Source organism: Brachycentrus maculatus, unplaced genomic scaffold (genome assembly GCF_059751285.1).
Source record: "Brachycentrus maculatus isolate JH-2025_06_01 unplaced genomic scaffold, ASM5975128v1 h1tg000422l, whole genome shotgun sequence".
Classification (NCBI taxonomy): domain Eukaryota; kingdom Metazoa; phylum Arthropoda; class Insecta; order Trichoptera; family Brachycentridae; genus Brachycentrus; species Brachycentrus maculatus.
The window spans coordinates 322,940-348,889 of NW_028281170.1; the positions used below are offsets into that span (position 1 = coordinate 322,940).

General features: G+C 32.3%; 1 protein-coding gene across 1 annotated transcript; it reads left to right on the top strand.

The window, feature by feature from the left end:
- Positions 1-5,242: 5,242 nt before the first annotated feature.
- Positions 5,243-22,802, top strand: elB (zinc finger protein elbow B). The gene is made up of 2 exons (XM_088271227.1): positions 5,243-5,667; positions 20,832-22,802. Exons 1-2 carry the CDS (start codon positions 5,599-5,601, stop codon positions 22,137-22,139), a joined length of 1,377 nt encoding a protein of 458 aa, XP_088127353.1. The 5' UTR covers positions 5,243-5,598; the 3' UTR covers positions 22,140-22,802.
- Positions 22,803-25,950: the final 3,148 nt, after the last annotated feature.

A 25,950-nucleotide genomic window follows, 5' to 3' on the forward strand; every position in this document is an offset into this window, starting at 1 on the left:
ATAATTGTCTCGAATTGCAAATTGATGGGTTCCCTACGCTTGCAGCTTTCATCTGCGTCAGTAATTGACTTATCGCTTTATAATAGCGACCCGATCTACATATTTTAAATATTAAATTCATATATTATATTGATTTATTTGTTTGCGGTCACTGTTGTTTTATTCGTGTTCTACGAAATAAATCATTGGTATTTTCCATATTGATTAACATGTTTTTATTTTGATTTAACCCTAGATAACTAAACATTCGTCCACGTGACGACGCCCTTCTCCGAAAAAGTCAAGTGCACTCACTTCCTTGCACCCCGCACGCACCAGACTTTATCACCGGAATACTGATTTATGTTAAATGTCTCTTACATTAATTCATAATAAACCAAACTTAAGTGTCATGTAACCAGTTACTATTTTAAATAAATACTTTTCATAATTTTTACTTTTTTAATTGCGTAGTCCGCCTGACGATTGTTCAGTTACTATGTATCTACAAATATAGTTTGGTTATCTAGGATTAAATAGAGAGCTACTACCCTCTTGTAGTAGTGATAACGTTATTATTGAATTTTTTTTCGTATTCATAAAATAAAATAGGCGGGTAGATTTTATTTTATGTAGGTAGTTCAAGATTTAACGATAGTGTGTGTCAAAATGCACAATATTCCAACTTGAAAAAATATTTATATATTTTTAAACATGAAATATTTTTGTAGTTGCATTAATTTAATTCAACATTTACTACGAACATTCAATGACATTTTAGTAATAAACCATTTACATCAAACAATTTTCAATTTAATAAAAATATATACTTATAGTAAAAAACCGCTTAGGTCATATGTATGTCCTAAAAACTTTAAAAAAACGCAGGGAAATGCAGTTTTATTTAACGAAATTTTTAACAAAAAAAAATAAAAAATAAATAACCACACCGCTTCACTGCAGGGGTAGGCACAGAGAATAGAACGCCACACCAATCTGTTTGTAAAAACAGATCGGTGTGCGTGTACAGCAGATCTTTTAGGTAAAACCTGAAGGTTTTTTCTCCATTTGAAAAATATTGGGTATGTTTAAAAAAATAATTAAACAACACATTTTCCTCAAAATGCAAAAATAACACTTTCTGCCCTGTAGCGAGTAAATATTATGTTAAAAATATGTCGCTTTTGCTGGGATATAGTACATTTTTTGGGCATTCCAACAACACACAAAACTAAAAAATTGACGATTTTTTATTTATGACGTTCTTGAAAGGAGTGAGCGATGTGAGTTCTATGCATCTCTCCAATACATCCGACAAAACAACAATGTTTTTACTGTCAATGCCTTTGTTGGAAACACGTTACAATATGTAAATTTACATGATGAACAACTGATGAAAAAATTGTAACACAGCGTTGAGTCAAAGAAATCATTATCTACTTGTATTATTAGCTGGAAACCTAATTATAAGCTATGCGAGAAATGTTTATAAGATAATTGTTAATTTAATGCAAGTATTTGAACATAAATACTTAATAACTGTCGTAAGGCTAGTATTTTCACGTCAATCATTGAACAATAGTAATTATTTATAATTGTACCAGATAGTTATAATAACATTCAAGCGACTGTGAGAACCATTTTCCTTGTGTATCTCACTATCGACTTCCAATCTGGAGCTAAGCACGAATAAATGCAGTGCCCTATGCACCATTATGCAAGAATAAGAGCCAAAATCTATTTTTATAAAAATATAAGTGTTCGTTTGCTTTAAATCTTATGTGTACCAAAGTAATTGACCGATTAATTGAAGTTGGTATTTAATTTCGTAAAGCGAATATCGAATTTTGATAAAACGCTACCCAGTTATATAATATTTACATACCAATTATGAATTCACTCATTTGTATTTTTTATTGAGAGTTTGAAATTTCGTTTTAATGCTATGAAATGGACACAAACCAAAAGTTTACTTATAATTTATTGATTTGGCATTAGTTTTATTGAATAATTCATATAATATATTGATTAAAATCTTAAAAATATACTTGTTTAAGACACAAAAACACAGTTTTTGAGTTTATTAATGTAAGCACAACTTATTTCAAGAGCTACAAATGTTCTCATAAACAGGAGAAAATACAAACTTATATTACAGTTTGTATTTTCACTCGTCGATAAGAACATTTTTAGTTCTCGAGACTAGTCGTGTTGTACAATGAACATTAATAAACTCAAAAAGTGGTAAAATACAAGTATTTTATTTTTATATTTGAAAATTGCTGTCGCCAAAATAATTGCCTAAAAAAATCAAATGGCATAGGTAAGTACTTAAGTATCTACCCATGACTTACGTTAGAATATGTATTGTTTTAATAAAAGAGAAATTATTTATCTGTATAATTTATTTTTGAATGAAAAATACTTTTAATTTCAGTGAATTATACTTTTTTAAACATATTTCATCTGGTTTTTTTGTAATTCTTTATCTGACCCTTTTCACATTCATTGGTACATGGGGCATTGCATCAGACAAAAACAATTTTCAGCAAAACATTGATTACATAAAGGAAAGGTGATCAGTCCTCCGCTTTCGCAGTCACCATCCACTGACATCAAATCGAAATTTATTTATTTTGATCCCTTGGGGAATCGAACCGAGGAACTCCATCAAGATAGCCAAACGCCTAACCACCACAGTATGGAACAGAATAGAAATTAACTTATTCAATATTCCCTGTTTACAACACACTTGCTACTTATTAGCATACTTTTTTTTTTAATTGATAATTTTCGTTTAATACATGGGTACACGTAAATTATTCCTTGGGTAATCAATTATTCTAATATCACTTCACGCGTAATTATTATTTATACGGAAAAATAAGATATTTTAAAAATGATTAAGGCTAAAGAATTGTAACTTTTAAAGATATTATCCTTTTATGATTTATTGCTGATTCTTCTGATATAATAACGACATACTGTATTTTTACAGTCAATAAAAAATCGTTAAGATCTTCAATTGCCCAATAGATTATTATCGAAAACTAAAATAGAATAGCACAGATATGATGGATAATGTACAAAAACAAATTATTTCTTTAAAATTTGACAATTAATTACTTATATCTACAAAAAAATATCTTAAAAATAATATCAATGTCGATTAAACGGTACTGATTTCAATAATGACCTCTCAGTTTTATTTTCAATGATCAAATCAATTTTAATTGGAAGAATTAATTAAGATTATATATGTATGTATATATATATACATATGTATATATATATATATATATATATATATATATATATATATATATATATATATATATATATATATATAAACTAACTAACTAACTAACCATCACGCCGCTACCCCGAAGGGGTAGGCAGAGAGAATCGAACGCCACACCACTCTGTCTTTGCAAACATTCTTTGCCTCTTCTACATTCATGCATCTCCTCATACATACCCGACGATTATTACGACTCCTGACCCGGCCGCTTTCAAGTATTTGACATACCTGATTGTGCCAAGTTTTCCTCGGTCGTCCTCTGCTTCTTTTTCCATATATATATATATATATAGATATATATATATATATATATATATATATATATATATATATATATATATATATATATATATATATATATATATATATATATATATATATATATATATATATATATATATATATATATATATATATATATATATATATATATATATATATATATATATATATATATATATATATATATATATATATATATATATATATATATATATATATATATATATATATATATATATATATACATATATATATATATATAAGTATATATATATATATATATATATATATATATATATATATATATATATATATATATATATATATATATATATATATATATATATATATATATATATATATTGTATATATATATATATATATATATATATATATATATATATATATATATATATATATATATTTATATATATGTATATATATGTGTTTGTGTGTGTGTGTAAATATATAAATAAATAAGTATAATAAAGAAATGAATGCAAGGAATAAAATAAATGGTGCTTAGAATAGAGTTATTGCAAATAAGAAGATATAAGAAAGGAATGTAAGGCTGAACTAGGGATGATTGAAAAGATAAAGAAAATTTATTCGAGGTGGTTTGGACATATGAAGCGAATGTATAACGAAAGAATGACTAAGACAGTATATTTGGCAAATGTGAACGGGAGAAGAGAACGAGGACGGCACCAAAAAACACTTGGCACTACCAGATCGATCAAAACCTAAAATCTAGTCCAGTCAAATGTTTACGTAACAGGAGAGCATGTATGACTAGATGTATGCATGTGATGTGATAAGAGTGTTTCGTAGAATAGACGTTGAGTGTGGCGTTATATCCTCTCTGCCTACCCCTGCAGCGTATTTATCGCAAAATATATCGGAAAACGGCGTGATGGTAGTAGCATTAGTAATATTTTTGTTTATTATAAAATATTATAAGTCTTTTGATAAAATTGTCCTATTATTATTTTATATTTTTTATTGATTCGGCATTAAGTTTTTAGAATGACATGTACATTTTTTTATTACACACTTGTGTAATATGTTTTACTCATCACCTGTCGATGAAAACAACTGTAGTTTTCGAAACTAGTCGTGTGTAATGAAATAAAACACCATCAGTGGTATTATACAAATGTTTAATTTTTTGATAAAAGTCGTGTATTTTTATAACGAATTCGCTTTAAAAGTTGTGAAGTAAATGTTTAGTACGTATTTTGTACACGTCAAGTGTAAACCCACCTCAGGAAAAACACATTCATGTTCTCTCTCGCGCACACACACGGCGACATATACGTATACGCGTGTTCACACACACATACCTGTGCGGTCCGACCGACAAACGGGGTGTCAAAAGGTGGCGGGGATCAGACACGACAGTCTTACGAAGTCTGAAATGCAAAAACACGATGTGGTGGGGATAAGTGTGAAAAGCCCCTGTCGAAAACTCGTCCGATAAACCGTGCGATCACACTCTAACATAAAAAGGGCAAAATATATCACTATCTATGCACTTTTCTTTTATATAGTCCTGAAATGGTTTTTTTACACGGGCTTCTTTTACTATCGTAAATTTAAGGTTGCGTCTGGACGAGATTCCAGAGTGGGGATAACAACTCGTGACGTCACAGCGAGCGGTCTGCTTTGAAGTCTGCAGTCAGTCGCCGTAGAACCTCTGTATTCGTTGGTCGCGTTCACGCCGTTCGTTCTGCCGAAACAATTACGTGAAAACATTATTTTATGTGTGTTTTTTAATGAACTGATTACTGTTGATTTATGGACTCGAATGTGTGTCGCTGAGCTTCAATTCAATGTGTACACAAGCGAAAGTGTTTAAACTGTGAATCAAGGTGTCTTTGTTACCGTCAAAATAAATAATGTTAATTATTTCAGTGTGTTGTGCAAGTCGAGATGAAAAGGTTTTCCCATAAAATCGTGTGATTTTCGTGACCTCATAATTCGGTCCATGTGCTTTATTATTTTGATTTAATCGTGCTACCAAAGGATTTTTTATAATGAATACCATGTTGACATCTAGCAACCAATACCTAAGGCCGGAATACCTGACTCCGCTTCCAACTACGGTAAGGATCTCAAAGATTATACGATTACACTAAAATTCAACCTGTATTGATAAATATTATATATATAATAACATAAAATTCAACCTTTATTAATAAATATTAAACAATCAAACTAAAATTCAACCTGTATTAATAAATACTATACAATTACACAACATTCAACTTGTATTAATAGATATTATACAAAAACTAAAATTCAACCTGTATTGATAAATATTAAACAATTACATGAAATTCAACCTGTATTAATAAATATGAAACAATCAAACTAAAATTCAACCTGTATTGATAAATATTATACAATTACACAACATTCAACTTGTATTAATAAATATTATACAAAAACTAAAATTCAACGTGTATTGAAATATGATACAATCAAACTAAAATTCAACCTGTATTAATACATATTATACAATAACACAAAATTCAATATGCATTAATTAATATTATACAATTACACAAGATTCAACCCGTATTAATAAATATTATACAATTAAACAAAGAATTCTACCTGTATTGATAAATATTATACAATTACATAAAAATCCAACTTTTATCAAGTTCCATTAAATATAACAATATAAACATAAAATTTAGATTTTATAAACGCTTATCCACTCTTATACTTATTTATCCTTTCGTAACATAAACATAAATAAAGAATTCAACAGAATTAAATTTTTAGACAAAACAGTATTTTTTCCCGTCGGCAGTTTTTATAACTTGACAGTAAAAGTTTTAAATGTAAGTAATATATTAAAGCTTGTCTAGACAAAGTCTGCCTCCTGGTCAGCACTTTTGACTACCTCTCTGGAGATCTCGGGTTCAATTCCCAGGGAGGTCAAAATAAATATAATAATTTATTACTCTAATATTTATTTGATATTGCTCGGACTTCGGGGCTAATCACCTTTCCTTCATGTATTGAAAGATCGAGATAACTGTATTTCACAATGCAGTGCCCTATACACCATTGAGTCCAAATAAGGGTTAGATGGTGAGTTGAAACATAACATTATAATGATACGTCAAATATAAAAATAATAAAATTCGATCAGAAAAACCACAACATTTAGTAATAAAGTAGCCGTTGGACAATTATTTTGTAAATGAAATTTTCCCCAATTTTAACCACCTTACCTTGTACTTTGAATTTCTTATCCAGGTCTTGTACATTTTATATTTTAATTGTTTTTTTCCTAATGCATAGTTTGAAAATTTTATCAAAATTAAATATTTCGGAAAAAATAGTAATTCTATTTTACTTTCTTAATTTTTGAAGAATACTTTATTCCTATAATATTTATTTTTTCAATAAATTGTATTTTAACATTAATGTTATTATTAATGTAACAATTTTTGGATTCAATAATGCTTATTTTCCATCGAAAACAATTATACTTTTATTGACAATTTTCATTTGAAATGTTGCAGATTTTACTATTTATTTTAAACGTAGATTGGTAAAAAATTAATAACAAAATTTGACTGATTCTCCTATAGAGAAATTAATTCACGTTATATTGTATTATATGAATTCCTAAATTATAAAATAAATTTGTTGAAAATTCATCGCCTTTCCTCCTGGCTTACCGTCAAGTATTTCGATTGATCGGACTTTATTACATTGGTACCAGTTCTGAATTTTCTCCAACATAAAAATTCCGTAAAAAAATCTGTAGAGTCACCGAAAGTTCTTGCAAAAAAATGTTCTTTCACACCGCGAATCCAACAGGCAACATGCAATATTTGAAGTTAGTGGTCTGTAATCTCCCAATTTATTACATCCTGTCTGACATTTTCCACGAACGTGTCCGCCACTGGAATTGAGCCATAAAAGCTTGACACGCGAAAAATAACCGATGTAATAGTTTTGTAAGTAAGCGGCAGTGGCGCCACGTAAGGTTTTGTGTCGAGCCGTGTTCCGTCATTAACATTTTCAGCACTACACGATATTTGTTTTAACATTTTACCCCGATTTATACTTTCTTGCTTTTCGCGAAGCTATAATTTACTCCTTCCTTAAATTTTTCATTTTTTTTTTATTTAAAAAGTGTTACTCCAATACAACAGCGTGCGACAGAGAAAAACCAATATGACGTTACGTCAGTTTGAGAAGGACTTTATAAATTTCTTGTTATTGTTGCTTTTTAAAACAAAGTCTTGTCGTTTCTTTGTTTTACAAAGCACCAGGAGTATTTTTAGTTTAGTATTATTAAACGAATTTTATATCATTATTTTTAATATGTATTTTGAGAATAATAGTACAACTTTAATGACTTATTATCTAACATTTAACATTTAATTTAAGAGATATAGATACTTACGATATTAAACTGTTAACCCGTTCGGGTAAATTCGTAAAAAAGGTGAAAAGAAAATTTATAAACAATTTAAAAAGTAAACATCTGATTTTCTTTAAAATATTTTTTTTTACGAAATAATTTTTTTTGAGTGATGGAAATATTAATTTGAGCCATTACATTTTTTTTTATTTTAAGTGGAAAAGATGAAATCCATCAAGTGGCTGCTGCCAGTATTGATACACATTTATGACCGTTTTATCAATTTGTTTATATACTGCAGCTGTCTAGTTCACAAATGTCAAATATGATATACCTACGGCGCCATTTGCAAGAAATATAGCATCTTTCGTTATGGTGATTAATTTTGCGCCACCCCGTATATGAGTACATCCTGCTAAACGTTTCGTAGTTTATGAGAGAGTAGGGTAAAAAATATTTAATGACCGATATTATGTGTCACAATTTAGATTGATTTATGGTACTGGTGCGATGGTAACATGCCATGATTCAATTTCTGCTCTATCGGCATGCCATCACATCTATCATTAGAATTGTACCGTGTATAGGTAGCATTAACAAACTTGCCCATTATATATGTACTAACGTGTTGTGTTTGGAAGATATTAATGGATCACGACCATGAAAACTAACAAATTAACAAATATTAGAGTAAATTCTGATTTATCGATTTGTGACATCACATATCGATTCCTTAGGGGACTCGTACATTGTCTAACGCATACAAATTTGTGCGAGTACGTGTATGCAATCCCATTGCTGCTGCTAGACTATGTACCTACTATACTATTCTACCTTCATTTCCTTAAAATCGCAATAGTAACATTATTTCACCTGAGCTTCTTTATTTTTTGTTACATTTTGTCTACATTCACTTCTCATCATTTCAATGTACTACTACTACTACTACTACTACCATCACGCCGTTTCCCCGCAGGGGTAGGCAGAGAGGATGGAACGCCACACTCTTCTGTCCTGACATACACTCCTAGCCTCCTTCACATCCATACATCTAGTCATACATGCCCTCCGATTACGCAGACTTTTGACACCGCCAGATTTTAGGTTCTGATTAATCTGATCGTGCCAAGTCTTTTTCGGTCGTCCACGTTCTGTTTTCCCTCTCACATTCGCCACATATATTTTCTTAGTCATTCTCTCGCTATCCATTCGCTCCACATGTCCATACCACCGCAAAGAGCTCTTTCTAATTTTTTCAATTATTCCTCGTTCAGCCTTACATTCCTTTCTTATATCGTCGTTTTTAATTCTGTCATACAATGATTTTCCACACATTCGTCTGAGGGAGCGCATTTCAACAGCATTCACTCTGCTTTCATCCTTCCTTTGCCAGTTCCATGTTTCGCTTCCATACATTAGTGTCGGTACTAGCACGCCGTTGTGAACCGCTAGCTTGGCTTCCATGGACATATTCTTATTCCCAATCACTCTGTTAAAAGCACCATTTATTCTATTCCCTGCATTCACTCTTCTCTCAATATCCTTATCCACTTTTCCATCCCTTGTGAACATGCTTCCTAGATATAAAAATTCTTGCACCTGTTCTAGGGATTCATTGTGCACGATAATCTTGCATTCTGTCAAATCTTTCTCTCTTTCAAACACCATGACCTTTGACTTACCTTCATTCATTGCCAGATCATTTTCCATACATACATCGTACATTCTTGACACTATTAGTTGCAAGTCCTCCGCGCTGCTCGCTAGCAGTACGGCGTCATCCGCATACAGCAAGCAACTAACAGTTATATTCATCATTTTCGCTCCGACTCCCATACTTTCAATCTCTTTCATACAATGGTCCATATAGAGATTAAACAACCATGGTGACATTACACATCCCTGCTTTACGCCTTTGGATATTGCAAACCATGATGTAATGTCCCCATTCACTCTTATACTAGCTGTGCTGCCCTCGTAGAGGGAAGCAACTGCTTGTATAAGTTTATTGTCTACTCCATATTTTTCCAGCACGCTCCATAATTTTATCCTATCAACCTTATCATACGCTTTCTGCAAATCCACGAAAGCACAGAAGAGTTTCTGATTTTTAGCCAAAAACTTTTCCGTCAGCATTCGTAGTGCAAAAATTTGATCTGTGCAACCTCTTCCACTCATAAAAGCACCTTGCACATCCCAAATCCGTTCTTTCGTCACCATTCTAACTTTTTCAATTATAATCTTACTATAGAGTTTACCGACAGAGCTTAGCAGGCTTATCGCCCTATAATTCCCACACTCTGCGCGAGATCCCTTTCCCTTGAATAGAGGCATGATTACTGCCCTTCTCCAATCCAGAGGTGTGTATCCTTCCTCAAGACACAGGTTAAATAGTCTGTGAATCCATGTGAGGGTGGTCAGTCCACCACATTTTACAAACTCTATAGCAATATTATCATACCCAACAGCCTTACCGTTCCGCATTAATTTTAAGGCATTCGTTATTTCTGACATACTTATCTCACATACCATACCGTCACTCACCCTTGCCTCTATGGGTGTCTCGGTGGAGACATTGCCGTTACTTTCATAAATTTCCATAAAGTATTCTTTCCATCTTTCTTTCACTTCACTTTCATTCGTCAATATTTTTCCATCATTTGATTTGATAACTTTCATACCTCCATTTTCAGTCTCATTTTTTGCGTTCTTTACCTCTTTCCAGAAAAGCTTAATGTTTTCTTGAAAGTGGGTTGACATTTTCATACCTTCTTCTCTCTTTAGACGATCTTTCCGTTCTTTTACTCCCATTTTCACTTTTCTCTTACATTCTTTATACCGATCTTTCATTATTTTAAAAAGTTCACTCTTAACATCGTTAACTGCTAACATATTTAGCCAAGCATTCTTCTTCTCAGAGACAAGTCCTTTCATGCCCTCATCCCACCATGCATCTCCTTTTTTTCTACCTTGGATCGCAACTCCACATACACTCTTTGCTGACTCATACATACACGATTTGATGTGCTCCCAGGTATCGTCTACATTCATATCCATAATCCTTACATTCAATCTTTCATTCACTTCCCTTTCATACGACTTACTTACATTCTCGACTTGTAGTTTTTCAATGTACAAACATTCATTTATTTATATTTAAAACATAAAATTAATATCTTCAATAAGCATAGTACGTGACTAAACAATATACACTAAATATAGTATAAAGCTGATTGTAATGTGTATTTTAAACGAGACAAATGGTTGAAAAAAAATCATTTAAAAATGAGAAAGACCGTAAAATTAAAATCAATATTAAAACGTAAGTAAGAAAATTATATAAAAAATTAATAATTTATTTCTCCCAGAAATTTATTTATGTACCGGACTACTCATCGGACAAGATAACTTTCACTTGCTGTATTTAAAAATCTTGGTGCCACGGTTATTTCCTTGCCTTTATGTAATCAACGATCAACGTAACGCCACGTCAATCTAATATGGTACCACTGGCTGCAGACTTAGTTTTCAGAATACAATAAAACGGATATTTTTTTTACTAGAAGATACTTATTACCAAACTTCTTATTAAAATAAATTATCTTTACCCGCGCTGATTATACTTGTCTGTTTGATTTCCTTCACAGTGTATACATATATTAATACAACGGAGCGAATAGCATATAAAATGTAAAATAAATATTTATTCGATGAGAACAATTAAAAATTTTAACTATTTATAATATCTCAAATAATGAAGACCTGTGTATATTATTTAAATTTATATAGAAAATCATACCTTCTTGGGATATCAAATTTTTTAATTTTTTTCAGTTTAGGTCATACCGTATGTCGAATACAGTATCAGAGTATTTATAAAACATCACACAAGTTTGACAGATGTTATTTAAAATATTTTTTGTCTTGGAAGATGTATTGGATAAAATATTCAAGATTTACCCCTCAAAGAGTTGCGTATCTTATATGTGTGTCTAACTGGACTAGAATCTACAGCAGTTGATTTTCATATAATTTTCACTAAATATTCAGATTGAAAACGGATGACCGAATAGTCCATATAAATGCAAACCGTTTGGCAAAGAAATTAGATTTTTTTTATGGAAGCACCTTCTTTATATTCTGCGTTCATATTACATACAATTCATTTGCTTTTAAGGCACATTTTAATACTAACTATAAATATTTATTTATTAATGCACAAAGTAAATTACATATTACATATCGCCCACTCCTTTCAACAACGTCATATACCAAAAAACATGATTTTTCAGGAGATCGTTTTTAAAGTTTAAGAATATAATAACATTATTAAAAATAAATATCAAGCCACTTATTGAACTTTTTACTGTGCAACAAATCTTGATAGGTAAAGTCTGAAGGTTTTTTCTCCATTTGAAAAACATTTAGTATATTTTATAAAAATAATTAAACAATACCTTTTCTTCAAAATGCAAAAACAACACTTTCTGTCCGGTAGCGGGTAGATATTAAGTTTAAAATATGCCACTTTTTCTGGGACATAGTACATATTTTGGGCATTCCAAAAACATGCACAACTGAAAATTGACGATTTTTGATTTATGACGTTGTTGAAAGGAGTGAGCGATATGTGTATTTTGGCTCGCTAAGTATAACCTGTGTTGAGCCGAAATATTTGCATGTAAAATTTAAATATTTGAGAAGATGCATGAATGTGGAGGCTAATATTGTTTAGTATCGTTATATTCTCTCTGCATACTCCTATGGTATCGTGGTGTTAGTTAGGAAGTGCTAGTGAAGTAAAGGCATATGTTCTAGATATAACAGAAGATAATCATTTTGTTACTTCATTGCCTATATTTGTTAAAACATATTAATATTTTGATAACAGCCTCAAATTTCATATGTAAAAGTGGCGTGGTAGATAGTTAGTTTGTTATGTATGAAAATTATTTGTTTTAAGCATAAGCTATAGTAACAAATAATTGAAGTAATATAATATAAAGAATAATGGAAAAATTGTCAGTAAGAAACAAAACGCAAAAGTTCAATGTAAAAATGCTATAAAATGTTTTAAAAAATACAGACTAAGAATTCGATCGTAGGTATTTCAAATATTAATTGTTATTCTTCTTTAAATGTAATTAAACCCATTCATACTGAGTGAAATTAATCTACATAAGCCCCTCTGTTCATTAATATGAAAACAAAAAAATAATTAATTAGTAAAAGTCAATGCAAGACTGACTCATTTTACTTCTTCATATCGGACGCATTCATTTTTTCTTTTCTTATTTTTCGTACACCTCCATTTCTATCATATCAAATAGATTAAAATGAAATTTTAAAGAAACGGTGTCAATAATATTATATTCAATTCACAATTTATTTAAAGCTCGTGAGAAAATTTTTTGCGATGGATTATTCTCACTGTAAAAATATGCGAGCATAAGGTATACAATTTTACAAATGATTACGGATTACGTAGAATTTCGTGGTTTTGACGTCTGTATTTACTTAAGTTGACGACATTGTGAAATGGCTCACCTAACTTGACTTAACACTTAAAAATGTTATAATGGTATCGTTTCAACATGTTTATCATTGCAAATGTACAAGTATCATTGTAATGATGAGACGTTATCACAGGATGTCTTCGTTTAGTGTGGGTGTGTCCAATTTTTTGAAAAAGAAATATTTAAATTGGAAACAGAATGTACAAAAGATGGTATTCAGTTAACAAAAATTGATGAGGCAATACAACATAAATAGCTATAGGATTTACTGGTGTCTTATTTATAAAATATGACTAGACGAATAAGACTAATTAATGAGCTATGTGACAAATCTTGATTGATTTAAGATATTGAATCCATTGTGTCTATTGTATTGTTGTATCTTTTATTTTATTTTTAGGTATCAACTTTATTAATTTATTTTGAATTATACACATCCACTATCATTTTAAAGACCTTTAAACTTAATGTACAATAAATCCTTATACATAAACTAAATCCCACTAATTTCAAATATCTGTACATGGTATAGTGCGGTGATAAGCGCGTTTTACTACCGTGCTGGTGGTCCCAAATTCGGTTCCCGGGGGGGTCAAAATAAATGTGTGTATTTCGTTTTTTTCTATAAATTTTTTAGGGCTTGTGCGTCATTTCCGTGATAATGGAATTAAAATCGTAAATCTAAAATCGTTATTGCATTAAAAAGCACTTGGAGATACGACAGTCTTTGTTAATAATACAGGTACATGAATACAGAAATAAAGTTTTAGGATAATATTTACATATTTTCATTCATTACTCGTATTGTGATTATATGTGTGCACTAATGCTCGAACATTTGATAGACTGTCGTTATGTTGTAGAAGTATACATATTTATTTTATTAAACTTATAATATAAATGTACAAATCTATAGCAATACATTTTTATTCACTAATCATTCATCTACGCTGTGTTAATTTGATCGTCCTGTGTTCAAAGTTCTTTTTAATGATTTTTTTTATGAGATTAAGATAATGTAAGTTATAAAGTTCAGGATAAAGGACAATACTGGTGCATGGGAACGAAAAAAGAAAAAGGACGGGCAGAAGGAACTCTAAAGGAACTGAGAGGAAAAAGATAATTTGATTTCATAAGTATTTCATGATATACGATTTTTTTTTATTTCTCGGTATGTTAAATGGCAAGTTACAGGTTTATGCCGGCGATGCTTGCTAAGCTTGTCTCAATTGAAATTTTGCAAAAATGTCAGGTACTACGACATTACTACGTCACAACGACACGTTACTACTTTACGGAGTTACGGAGTTACTACAAGAGCAACGACGATATGGACATTACCGAACATGTATAGTACCAAATTTCATAGAAACGTCGTACAGTGAAATATTGGTACAATAGTATATTGAAATACAAAATAAAAATATTTCAATACAGTTACGTAAATTTGTCGACTATAGAAATATTTTTAGTTGAAGTTTTTTAATTTCAATTTTTAATCATAAAACCTAGAAAAAAAAAAATTTTTGATCTGCTTGACAAAAAGATACATATGCATATACTCTTTTTTTTAATAACAACCTTTGGACTCCCCACTGGTGCATAAAGCACTGCACCCCATCTTGATAATTAATTACGTGAAAGCATGACTAAGAAAACACTCTGTATTTATAGTGAGTTTGTCCAAATACATGTTCACAAATCTGGGTTCCTTCACTTTATCGAGAAAGTTTTATGCAGAGATCCTTTTATTTTCTGCTAATTAAAAGCTTTCTCACTCCAACCATAGATGGTGAATCGTCATGAAATTGATTAAATATGCATGAGTTCCAAAAAAATTAGTGAAATATGTATGAGTTCTAAAAAGTGTTTTTGTCAATCATGGGTAGAATTCACGTCAGTAAAGTGATCACTTAACCATCCTATGACAGGACATAATCCCGTAAATGCTCTCTACGTTTATTTTAACCCTTCTGAGAATCGACATCGAGAGCACCAGCATGGTAACCAAAAGCACTATCACTATACTGCGGGGGCAAAATAACATATTCAGCAATAAATTAACTTAGTAAAATAATTTTGTGTATATTTTTGATGGTGGTATGTATGGCAGAATTAAAAACAAGGATATTAGAAAGGAATGTAAGGTTGATCAAGGTGAATAATTGAAAATATTAGGAAGAGTTTTTTACGGTGGTATGGACATGTGGAGCGAATGGATAACGAGTGAATGACTAAGAAAACATATGTGGCGAATGTGAGCGGGAAAACAGAACGAGAACGACCGAAAAACTCTTGGCACGATCAGATCAATCAGAACCTAAAATCTGGTGGTGTCAAAAGTCTGAGGGCATGTATGACTAGATGTTTGGATGTGAAGGAGGCGAAGAGTGTATATCAGGACAAAAGAGCGTGGCGTTCCATCCTTTCTGCCTACCCCTGCGGGGAAACGGCATGATGGTAGTATTAGTAGTAGTTTGATGATGGTAACTTCAGCAATTTATGGCGAGTAATTCCGTATTTTTAGTAGTATCCGTAGTTTCGTACGATACTTTAGTTTTAACTACCTCTTTAACATGTAAATCCTCTAAAGAACTTAGCCGGTAGCATTGTGACGTGATGTACCCCATAGCGTGAGATAAGGAGGCTTCACGGACATCATTTATCCTCCCTGCCGCCCCCAGGATCTGTCACACCCATCCACGTCACATTGTGTTCAAATTTTCCAACTGTCTGACTTATTTTTCATCCCGTCTCCCAGAGAGATTACATCATAATACACTAACGGCTCGAGCGAAATGTCAAACGAGTTTACGGTGACATATGTATGGGAGGAATATTTTTGAGGTAAAATCTCCGTGTCGTGTTTTAAAAAGCAGCGGTACGAAAACAGGAAAATATGTATTATATTTTATAAAGTTCAATGAAAATAAAAATAAATTTTAATATCTCTAATGGAATCTATTGCTCACATTAATATAATCAAAGAGTGTCTATGGTTTAAATAAATAAATAAAAAATAATTTAAAAAAAAGTATATTTCAATTATTTATACGTACATATATTTCAAAATATCAATGTCCAACATATCTTTCGTTAATCGAACACCAAAAAATATTATAAATTTAAAAGCATCAGTCAAGTATTCATTCATTCTGACCCTTATCCGCAACCCAATGGTGCATAGAGCACTGCCTAATATAAAAATATTGTTTCATAACATTTTTGGGGTGTGTTCAAATCCTTGTTCCCAAATCGGTTTTCTCAACTTATTATTTTAACATTATATTAATTTAATTTTTTCATTATCAGGCATCTCCCGGTATGTAGAATCTTGCATACATCTAATTAAAAGAGTCTCTGTTGCATAAAAGCTTTCTCAATTCAAACAAAGATGGTTCCCGTGTACTTAAACATAAAGCGTTGTGAGATGTACGATATATGTATAAGTTCTAAAAAAATAGTAGTGTGGTTCTCAATCATGTGTAGAATGGTAAATGTTACACTTGTATAAAGTTATTACTTAACCAGCCTATGACAAGCTTTGTATATACCCAGGTATATTCTTCTTCACCTATTTTTAGATGTCTAACTAACTAACCATCACGCCGCTTCCCCGCAGGGGTAGGCAGAGAGAATAGAGCGCCACACTACTCTGTCCTTGCAAACATTCTTCGTCTCTTCCACGTTCATGCATCCCCTCATACATACCCGCCGTATGTATGAGGAGATGTCCAAATTTATATATGTATATTCCAATGATTTTATTATTTGTCATTCAATTAACATTTTTGCTCAGACCATATCACCCGTTGATGATATTTTTAAGCCCCTATTTTACGTATTGATCAATGTCAGACGGAAAGGTTTCTCAATAATATTATGTGCGTAATCGTATTCACAACATTACGTGGATAATATATACACTACCGCCATCTGTTGCGCAGTAGTAACGGTACTCGTCAAAAGTGTATCATATACCTACTTTTATATAATATTATATTGCTGTATCTGCATAGTAGAACAGCACATAATTGAACTGTGATAAATCTTTAACTGAAATTAATGTTTGATGAAATTAAATTAAATTTTAAATAAATTATATCGAATTTCATTTCCGTATTTAATGTATGTGTTTGGTAGTATTTACAGTTCATTTTTTAAGCGTCATCGTCGACATCACGTCGCTTTTTCCGCAGGGGAAGCCTAAGAGAATAGAACGCCACACCTGTCTTTATATCAAACGATATTCATCCCTTCCCCATTCACGCATCTCCTCATACATACCTGCCGATTATTCCGACTCCTGACCTGACCACTTTCAAGTATTACTAATTTTCTTCGGTTTTCCTCTGCCTCTATTACCAACCACATTCGCTTCATGAATTTGTTTTACAGTTCTTTCTTTACTCATTCGATTCACATGGCCAAGCCATCTCAACACGCCTTTCTTGATTTTATCGATAATGCTTATCTCAGCCTTGAAATCTTTCCATAAGGATATAAATCAGCATTTGAACATGTATCATACATCGTTTTGCCGTGCATTCATCTGAGGTTGTTTTTTTGGTAATTTTCTTATCAAGAAACCGTTTTAACAGGAAATAAAATATGTTTTTAGTTTATATTTAAACCCATAGATAACATAGAAACATTAAATAATGAAATAAAATATAATTTAAATTTTTAGAACTAACTTTGTGATTTTTTTTATTTTATAATTAAAATGAAACTTTTTGTTTTAAAATAGTAAAACAAAGTTACATTTTATTTATAAAATGAAATAACATCATATTCTAAATTTAAGATTTGTATTAGACCACTAATTAGGTTTTTTTATTATCACCTTTCGATCAAAACATCTGCAGTTTTCGAAACTAGTAGTGAGAAATGAAAAAAAAAATCAATATATCATTTCACAATGTTTATGTCAAATAAATAAATGAAATAAAATATAACACTCTCCTTATCATTCATTGTTTACTTAAATAAATAATATAAGTTATAAAATATCATATACATATTTTTTTTGACATTTCAACATAACTCCTATAATTGGAGATAATCCAGAATTTAGACACATTAAAAATGTTGTATATATAATAATAATAAAAATATATCATTATTTTATTAATATATACCCTTCTTTCTAAACTGAATTCATAATTGCGTATCTGGTTTTAAATTTCTGTTTTCGAAGTGTGTCAGACGTTGGGTTATCATTTTCCAAATGTTGACGATCCCCGTCTACCCCATCTCAGATGTACCCATCCATCTGCCAACCCCTAGTAGACGTGTGGATAATGAAAATGTCTTCCGCGCGTGATTGGATCCCGTCAGGCACAGACTTTTAGCGATGCGGCGGTAGGGGGTTAATATTTCAAGACATATGAGCCAGGGATGGAAAACTACCAACGGCGTATTTGTTTATTTTAAAATGAAATATTGTACATTAAAGTAAACAAAGATATCAGAGATTAATGTTAAGATGAACTAGAGATAATTGAAAAGTGTCATTAATTGATTCGGTAGTGACAACAGGAACGTAGAAATCCCAAAAATAATTCAAACGGAAAGTCATAAACTGCAACAATAGAAATTAATATAAATAATAATACACCCATAATTAAAAATATGACAACGACTGAAGTCTCCCCCCCTATTGTCTATTTCACCACCGATGAGAAGTAAAAAAAAAAAAAAAATAAGATTAATAATTAAATAAAAATAAGGAACAGCTCTTACCCCCTCTTCAACCTTCATCGTCCCAAGGACAATGATTCGGAATGCATCGAAACACGTGTCACAATATACTCGTATTTTAAGAAATAGTGGTATTTAAGTCAAAATAATTGATAATATTAAGAAGAGTTATTTAAGGTGGTATGGACATGAGGAGCGAATGGATAGCGAGAGAATGACTATAAGATATTCCATGTGGTGAATGTGAGGACGGAATGTTTCTTCCCACGTTATATAATTAAATTAAATCAAATTAAAATTTAACAATTAAATCCAAAATCAATATGCGATTCTAAAAACTCTTTTAATTCAATGACGTTAATTGGGTCTTGCAATACTTAGTATATCTTTACATTAATTGATTCGTTAGTCACTTTGTGGTAATACCTATTAATTTATATTTTATTTGGTAAATACCACTTCATATTATTTTTTGACATCTCATCAAAGATGAAGAAGAATATGGAAGTCTGGGCATTTACGGGGTTGACGACCGTCATCGGCTGGTTTAAGTGATCACTTTACACAAGTGATCACTTAAACCAGCATGTAACATTCACCAATTCTACCCATTATTGACAACCACACTACTCAAATTCTTGGAAGTTCTTTATATATGAACCAATTTAGAAACCTTGTTCTTGAATCACTAGAACTTCACTAGAGACATCTATTGGTGAGATGTAAAGAAGCTTTTTACTAAGCAGAAACTCTTATATCAAATGCCCCGTAAATGCCCAGACTTCCATATTCTTCTTCATCTTTGATGAGATGTCAAAAAATAATATGAAAATAACTCCTGTAATTGGAGATAATCCAGATTTTGTGAACAAGTATTTGGATACACTCAAAATGTTTTAAATACCACTTCTTTTACCAACCTATTGTAGCACGTGTTTCGATTAATTCAGCGTTATTATCAAACACTGTATGTGAAAGAATGAAAACGGGTTAAAGCCGGGTGTAAGCTATTTCTAGAAATAATTAAAAAAAAACAAGGCATAACTCCAATATTTAAACTGAGCTTCACATAAGGAGTTTAATAATGATGCTGAACTCACCAAAATACGTCATTCATATTTCAATTCAATTCTTATTTCATTTCAAGTATGAAATATAACAAGATTTGTTGATTTGAGAACTTGCTTTAAAAAATACACAATATTACTCCAACTATTTTGTTGCTTAAGCCTAGATCTTGTGTGGCTTTAAAGATATTTTGTTTACTAACTCAAATTCATGTATTCTACGGATGTGTTTTTTTTTCATAATGAAAATGGATGATTTTTTTATTCATAGATTAAATCACATTTTCGAGATTACATTTTCCGTGCTGTCAGAACCATAAAATATACATACCATGCAGTAATGTAATTTTCTATAAACTCAACAGTTGACAAGTGCCTCGAGCCACGTGTCCTTGTAGGATATCAGCGTAATTTGTTTCTCGAATACTGTCATATGTACCATATTTCAAAAACTCATTTCTTATTACTTATTCGTCCCTGAAGCGACTCATTTTAATATCCATATCAAATATTATTAATTTTTGATTATGAAATTTATGTTTTGCATTTTATTATTTAATTGTCTAATTGAGTTTTTTCTTTCTTTTCAGTTGGATGCAAAGAAGAGTCCTCTAGCGCTGCTTGCGCAAACCTGCAGCGCCATCGGAGCTGACTCCCCGAACCCCAAACTCATCTCGGCCGCTGAGAAAGCGAGTCACAAATCTAGCCATAAACACTCCGCCGATAGCTCGAGGGACAAAACTTCTCCTTCTTCGTCCATCAGTAATAATTCTAATAGTGAAATACAAGTTAAAGCTAGCTTTAAACCTTACGAATCTTGTTTAACATCTAGAGATAAAACTAGGTCCCCCGAAGATATTGTACCTAGCAGTCAAAGAGTGAGAACGCCCGTTTCGTCAAAAGGGAGCTCCGCAAACACTCCGACCCAAGCGAGATGTTCTAGTAACCATAGCTCTTCGTCCCAGAGAACTTCGCCACCGCATCAGAGAAAGTCACCTTCCGAGAAATCCGGCGATAGAATTAGTCCGTCGCAGAACTCTCCCGTCAACTCGAGACAAAACGGAGATAGCTCAAATTCCAACGGATCCCTCCATAGTCCGACTGCCAAGATCGGTTATACTCCGAGCGTTCTGAGCTCCGCCAACGATCCGACCGTTAAGGATCTGCCATTAGGAACGTTCAAACCGGGACACGGACTTCCCATGACGTCTTCGGCCTTCATCGGAGCCCTCCCTTCCCCCGGGTACTCGCTACCCGCCGAGCTGATGCCGGGAGGACTTCTAGCCGCGCAACACCACGCCGCACTTAAAGCCGGAGCCTTGAATTCCTACATCAACTACGCCAGACTGAAGGCCGGACAGGCCGAAGCGTGCAGGGACCCCTACTGCACGGGGTGCTCGCTGAGCGCTCACCTCCTCTCGGGGTACAAGCCCGGCGCATGCCCGGCGGGCTGCGCGCAGTGCGACCACGCCAAGGCGCCCGTGTTCCCCCCGCCCGGCCACCCCGCGGCGGCCTACGCGCACGCCCAGCTGGCCGCCTTGGCCGCGGCCTCCCAGCTGCCCTACGTGTGCAGCTGGGTGGCGGGAGACTCTGCCTACTGCGGCAAACGGTTCGCGGGCTCCGAGGAGCTGCTGCAGCACCTGCGAGGCCATGCCGCCGCCCTCGGAGACGGGAGCTCAGGGCTGAGCTCCCTCGGCGGCCTGGGCGGCGGGGGCTCGCACCCCCTCCTGCCTCGGGCGTACCCGACCCCGCCGCTGAGCCCGCTGGCGCCGCGCTTCCACCCGTACAGCAAGCCCCCGCAGATGATGCAGCACCAGCTCCCGTTCCCGCTGCCGCCGCACCTGGCCGCCTACTTCCCGCCCTACCCGCTGTTCGGCCCCCGCGGCCTGCACCCTTGAGGCCCCAGCTCGCTCCGCCCCCCTGACCGCGGGAGCGCCGAGCGTTGACGAGCGTAACGCAAGCCAAATATGTGACTGTGGTATATAAACTCGACGAAACGCTGTACATATAAAAATTAATCAACTTTTCGGTTTTAGTAACGCGGCGCGCTTTCACAAAGCTGTAGATATACATATGCGAAGGTACCGTGTTGAAGCGTCGGCTTACAGACAAAATCTTATTCGAATAGTCGAGCCCGTATGGAAAATTGTTATATGTACCTTACCGTAATAAATTCTTAGTTCAGAAATAAGCGTCATTTTGTAAATATAGTCGTACGGAAGCGGCCTTATACCTTTCGATGGATCGAAGATAGACGCGCTTAGAAGATAGAAAAATGTGAAATGTGATACAAAATTAAGATCTAATGTAACTCAAACGTATAGATTTGTTCATCGGGCGTTGTATTAAGGTAACCTAAAGATTTTAAAGTTCAGTGTGTATAATCTATGATCTAAACATAACATAACTAAACCCGAATACATTCTGAATTCTTTCGTTCGAGGCATTTAAGTTTCAAAACAATTACATGTCGGTTCAAATAATAATGTATTTTATTTTGTATGTAAAATTTTCTAATTTTTTTCCTTTCACTATTCACATCTGCTAGTCCAAATAATAAATTATAAATTTGTATGTATTATTACATATCGCCCCCACGCTCATATCTGTTAAATGTAATTGTTAAACAATCCAATTTGTGGAATTTGTGTATAAAATATTTATAAGATTTCGGACTTTGCCTATCAAGAGTATTAAACTTCTACCCAGATTTGTTAAAAAACGTTTTGTTTGCCAAAAAAACCTGTTTAATCCAGCTATCGAGGCGTTCGAACTATAAAATAAATATTATCTAAATTATTTAACAAAAATATAAAATAGTTTTCAAAATATTATTCTGTTTAATTACAATTATTTTTATATTTAAAGTGGAATTAAAAAAAAAATGTAATGGTGAAATAAAAGATATATTAAAATCGAAAAAATGTAATTGAATTGTGGATAAGGAGCTTTTAACGAGTATTGAAGTTAAAATTAATAAGCATAATTATTATTTGCAATGCCATTTTTATTAAATAAATAAACTGATTCAATTTAATACACGAAGATATAAAAATATAATCTTTTTCGTAGGCAGTATAAATATTCCATAATTTTCAACGAAGATTTCATCTCATAACATCCATGAAATTTAAGTTCTTTTTTTCAATACATTAAGATCTTTGAGTGTTTTTCCTCCTCTAACAAGATGTGCCTATGATTTTCTGTATATTTTCTTAATTTTAAATATAAGACATTTTCATTTCTACATATCTGTTGTGTACATATTAATAAATCTAGAACTGCAATCGATTTGGTCAATCAACGTTTTTGCTAAGTACTGTTAATGCATCAAATGTCATGTACAATTGAATTGTTCTTACAAAATAAATTAATTATTTCACATAGTAATATTAATTTAATATAAATTTGTCGTCGGCTAGCTACATAAGCATATTTTATCGTTATACTTTTTAATTTATGGTTATACTATATATTATTATTATTTGTTGTCCAAAGTCATATTAATAAATGGAAATTTTTATTTGAATAACTTCTTGTTTTGATTACCACAATAATTAACCCACAAAAACCCTTATTAAAAAAATGCACATAAACATTTCAAGTGTGAAAAATTGAGGTTATGAGCCATAAAAAGTGAAATGCAATTTTTAAAGCAAAGGAGAAATATGTTGTAATCACAAAACAGGACATGATTACAATTTGTAATTCATTTTGGTTTTTCCTCATATTGACATCTTAACATAGATGAAGACGAACATGGAAGTCTTAGTATTTACAGACCTGTATATATATATATATATATATATATATATATATATATATATATATATATATATATATATATATATATATATATATATATATATATATAATATATATATATATATATATATATATATATATATATATATATATATATATATATATATATATATATATATATATATATATACATATATTTCACGTCTAATGTCCGTCGGTGGATAACAACTTTAGAGTCATATAAACTAAAGATTCATGGAAAACATACGTTAAGATGCACTATCCTGTCTGGCAGCGAGGATGATTCTTCTCCAGTGATCCATGTGATCCAGAGGCTGACAATGTGTCAGAGCCAGCTTGTGGAATTTCGGAGGCAAGCAAAGAAACAAGTTCGTCGAAGGCTTTAGTTTAGGTCCTACAATCTGAAGATGAGGAGAGCTGACCCCAAAGTCTACAATGATGGTAAGTTGAGATGGAGTCAGGAGAAAGAAGAAGATTCAGTATTCTGTAGAAGTTTAATTAGTAAATTATATTATCCTGAAAAACAGAACAATAGAAGCAAGCGCACGGATCTGACGCGAATAAATTGTTTCACTATTTCCGTCCAAATGTTCGTTAATGATGCACTGAAAACTAATGAACAATCATTAATTTTAACTGTTCCTTCTCTTACAGTTAGTAAACTATAAACCAAAATAGCCTCTTTGTCCTGTTTAACAGGCGATTTTAGAATTTAAATCTGAAATTATCTAATCTAATTTACGTTACGTTATGAACCAGGCTTTATATGGACGCTGCTCTTTTTTACTCTTGTTTATTGAAATTTGATTTTTTAGTAATTTTTTATTTAATATGACTCTGGACTGGTAGGAAACTGAAGTGGAAGGCAGATTACCTTTCCTTCGTGTATTTAACGATCAAGATAACACTGCTTCTATACGATGCAGTACCCTACGCACAATTGGGTGCGGATAAGCGTTATATAATAGAATAATTACATAAATTTAAAAATAAAACACCTGAAAAAGACTACTTTTAATTTATTAGCATAAACACGACAAATTTTGAGAACTACAGACATTCTCTTCAACAGGCGAAAATACAAACATCCATACATATTATCGCCCGTTGATGAAAACAACTGCAGTTCTCGGAATTGCAGTTCTCAAACGTGGTATAAGTAATAAAAGGGCGTCAATCGAAGCATAAATATAACTTACGAAATTTGAGTATGTGGTTGTCAATCATGGGTAGAATGGTGAATGTAACACGCTTATATAACATTATATGTATTGATATTGCGTTCAATAGACGGCGCTGCCATTGCGCGAAAATTAGTGAATAAAATAATGGGTCAAAATATTCAATCACGTTTTTAAAGCGTCTCTCATTATTTCACATACATTTCCATGCAGATCTCTTCTATATAAAAAATACTTACTCGACTCAACCGTAGATGGTGCCGCGAACTCACAAATAAAAGAATTTGTTAATTGAAGGATATATACAACATCCAAAATTTGAGTTGTGCTGTTGTCAATCATGAGTAGAATGATATATATAACACGCGTATAAAGAGATGACTTCAATCAGCCTTTGGCAGCTAAGCCCTGTAAATACCCAGTCTTTCTTATTTTTCTTCATCTATGTTGAGATATCAAAGAGAATAAATTGTTTACCCTGTTATTAAAATGTTTTATCTACGTAATTCTTTATTGTTTATGAGTTACAGCCTCATTGATCTAAAGCAACAAATTTCTAAATAGCAAAAAGCTGCTTTTCACACCTCTGTCTTTTTTGAGGTGAGTATTATAAAAACGTCAAATTTATTCCTGACATCATGTTTAAAGCCGACCGTTATAAAATACAAAGTAACTAAGATCTTCATAGATTATCTGCTTTTGGAAACCAAAATGCAAATTTTAATGTCGTTCTGAAAATAAG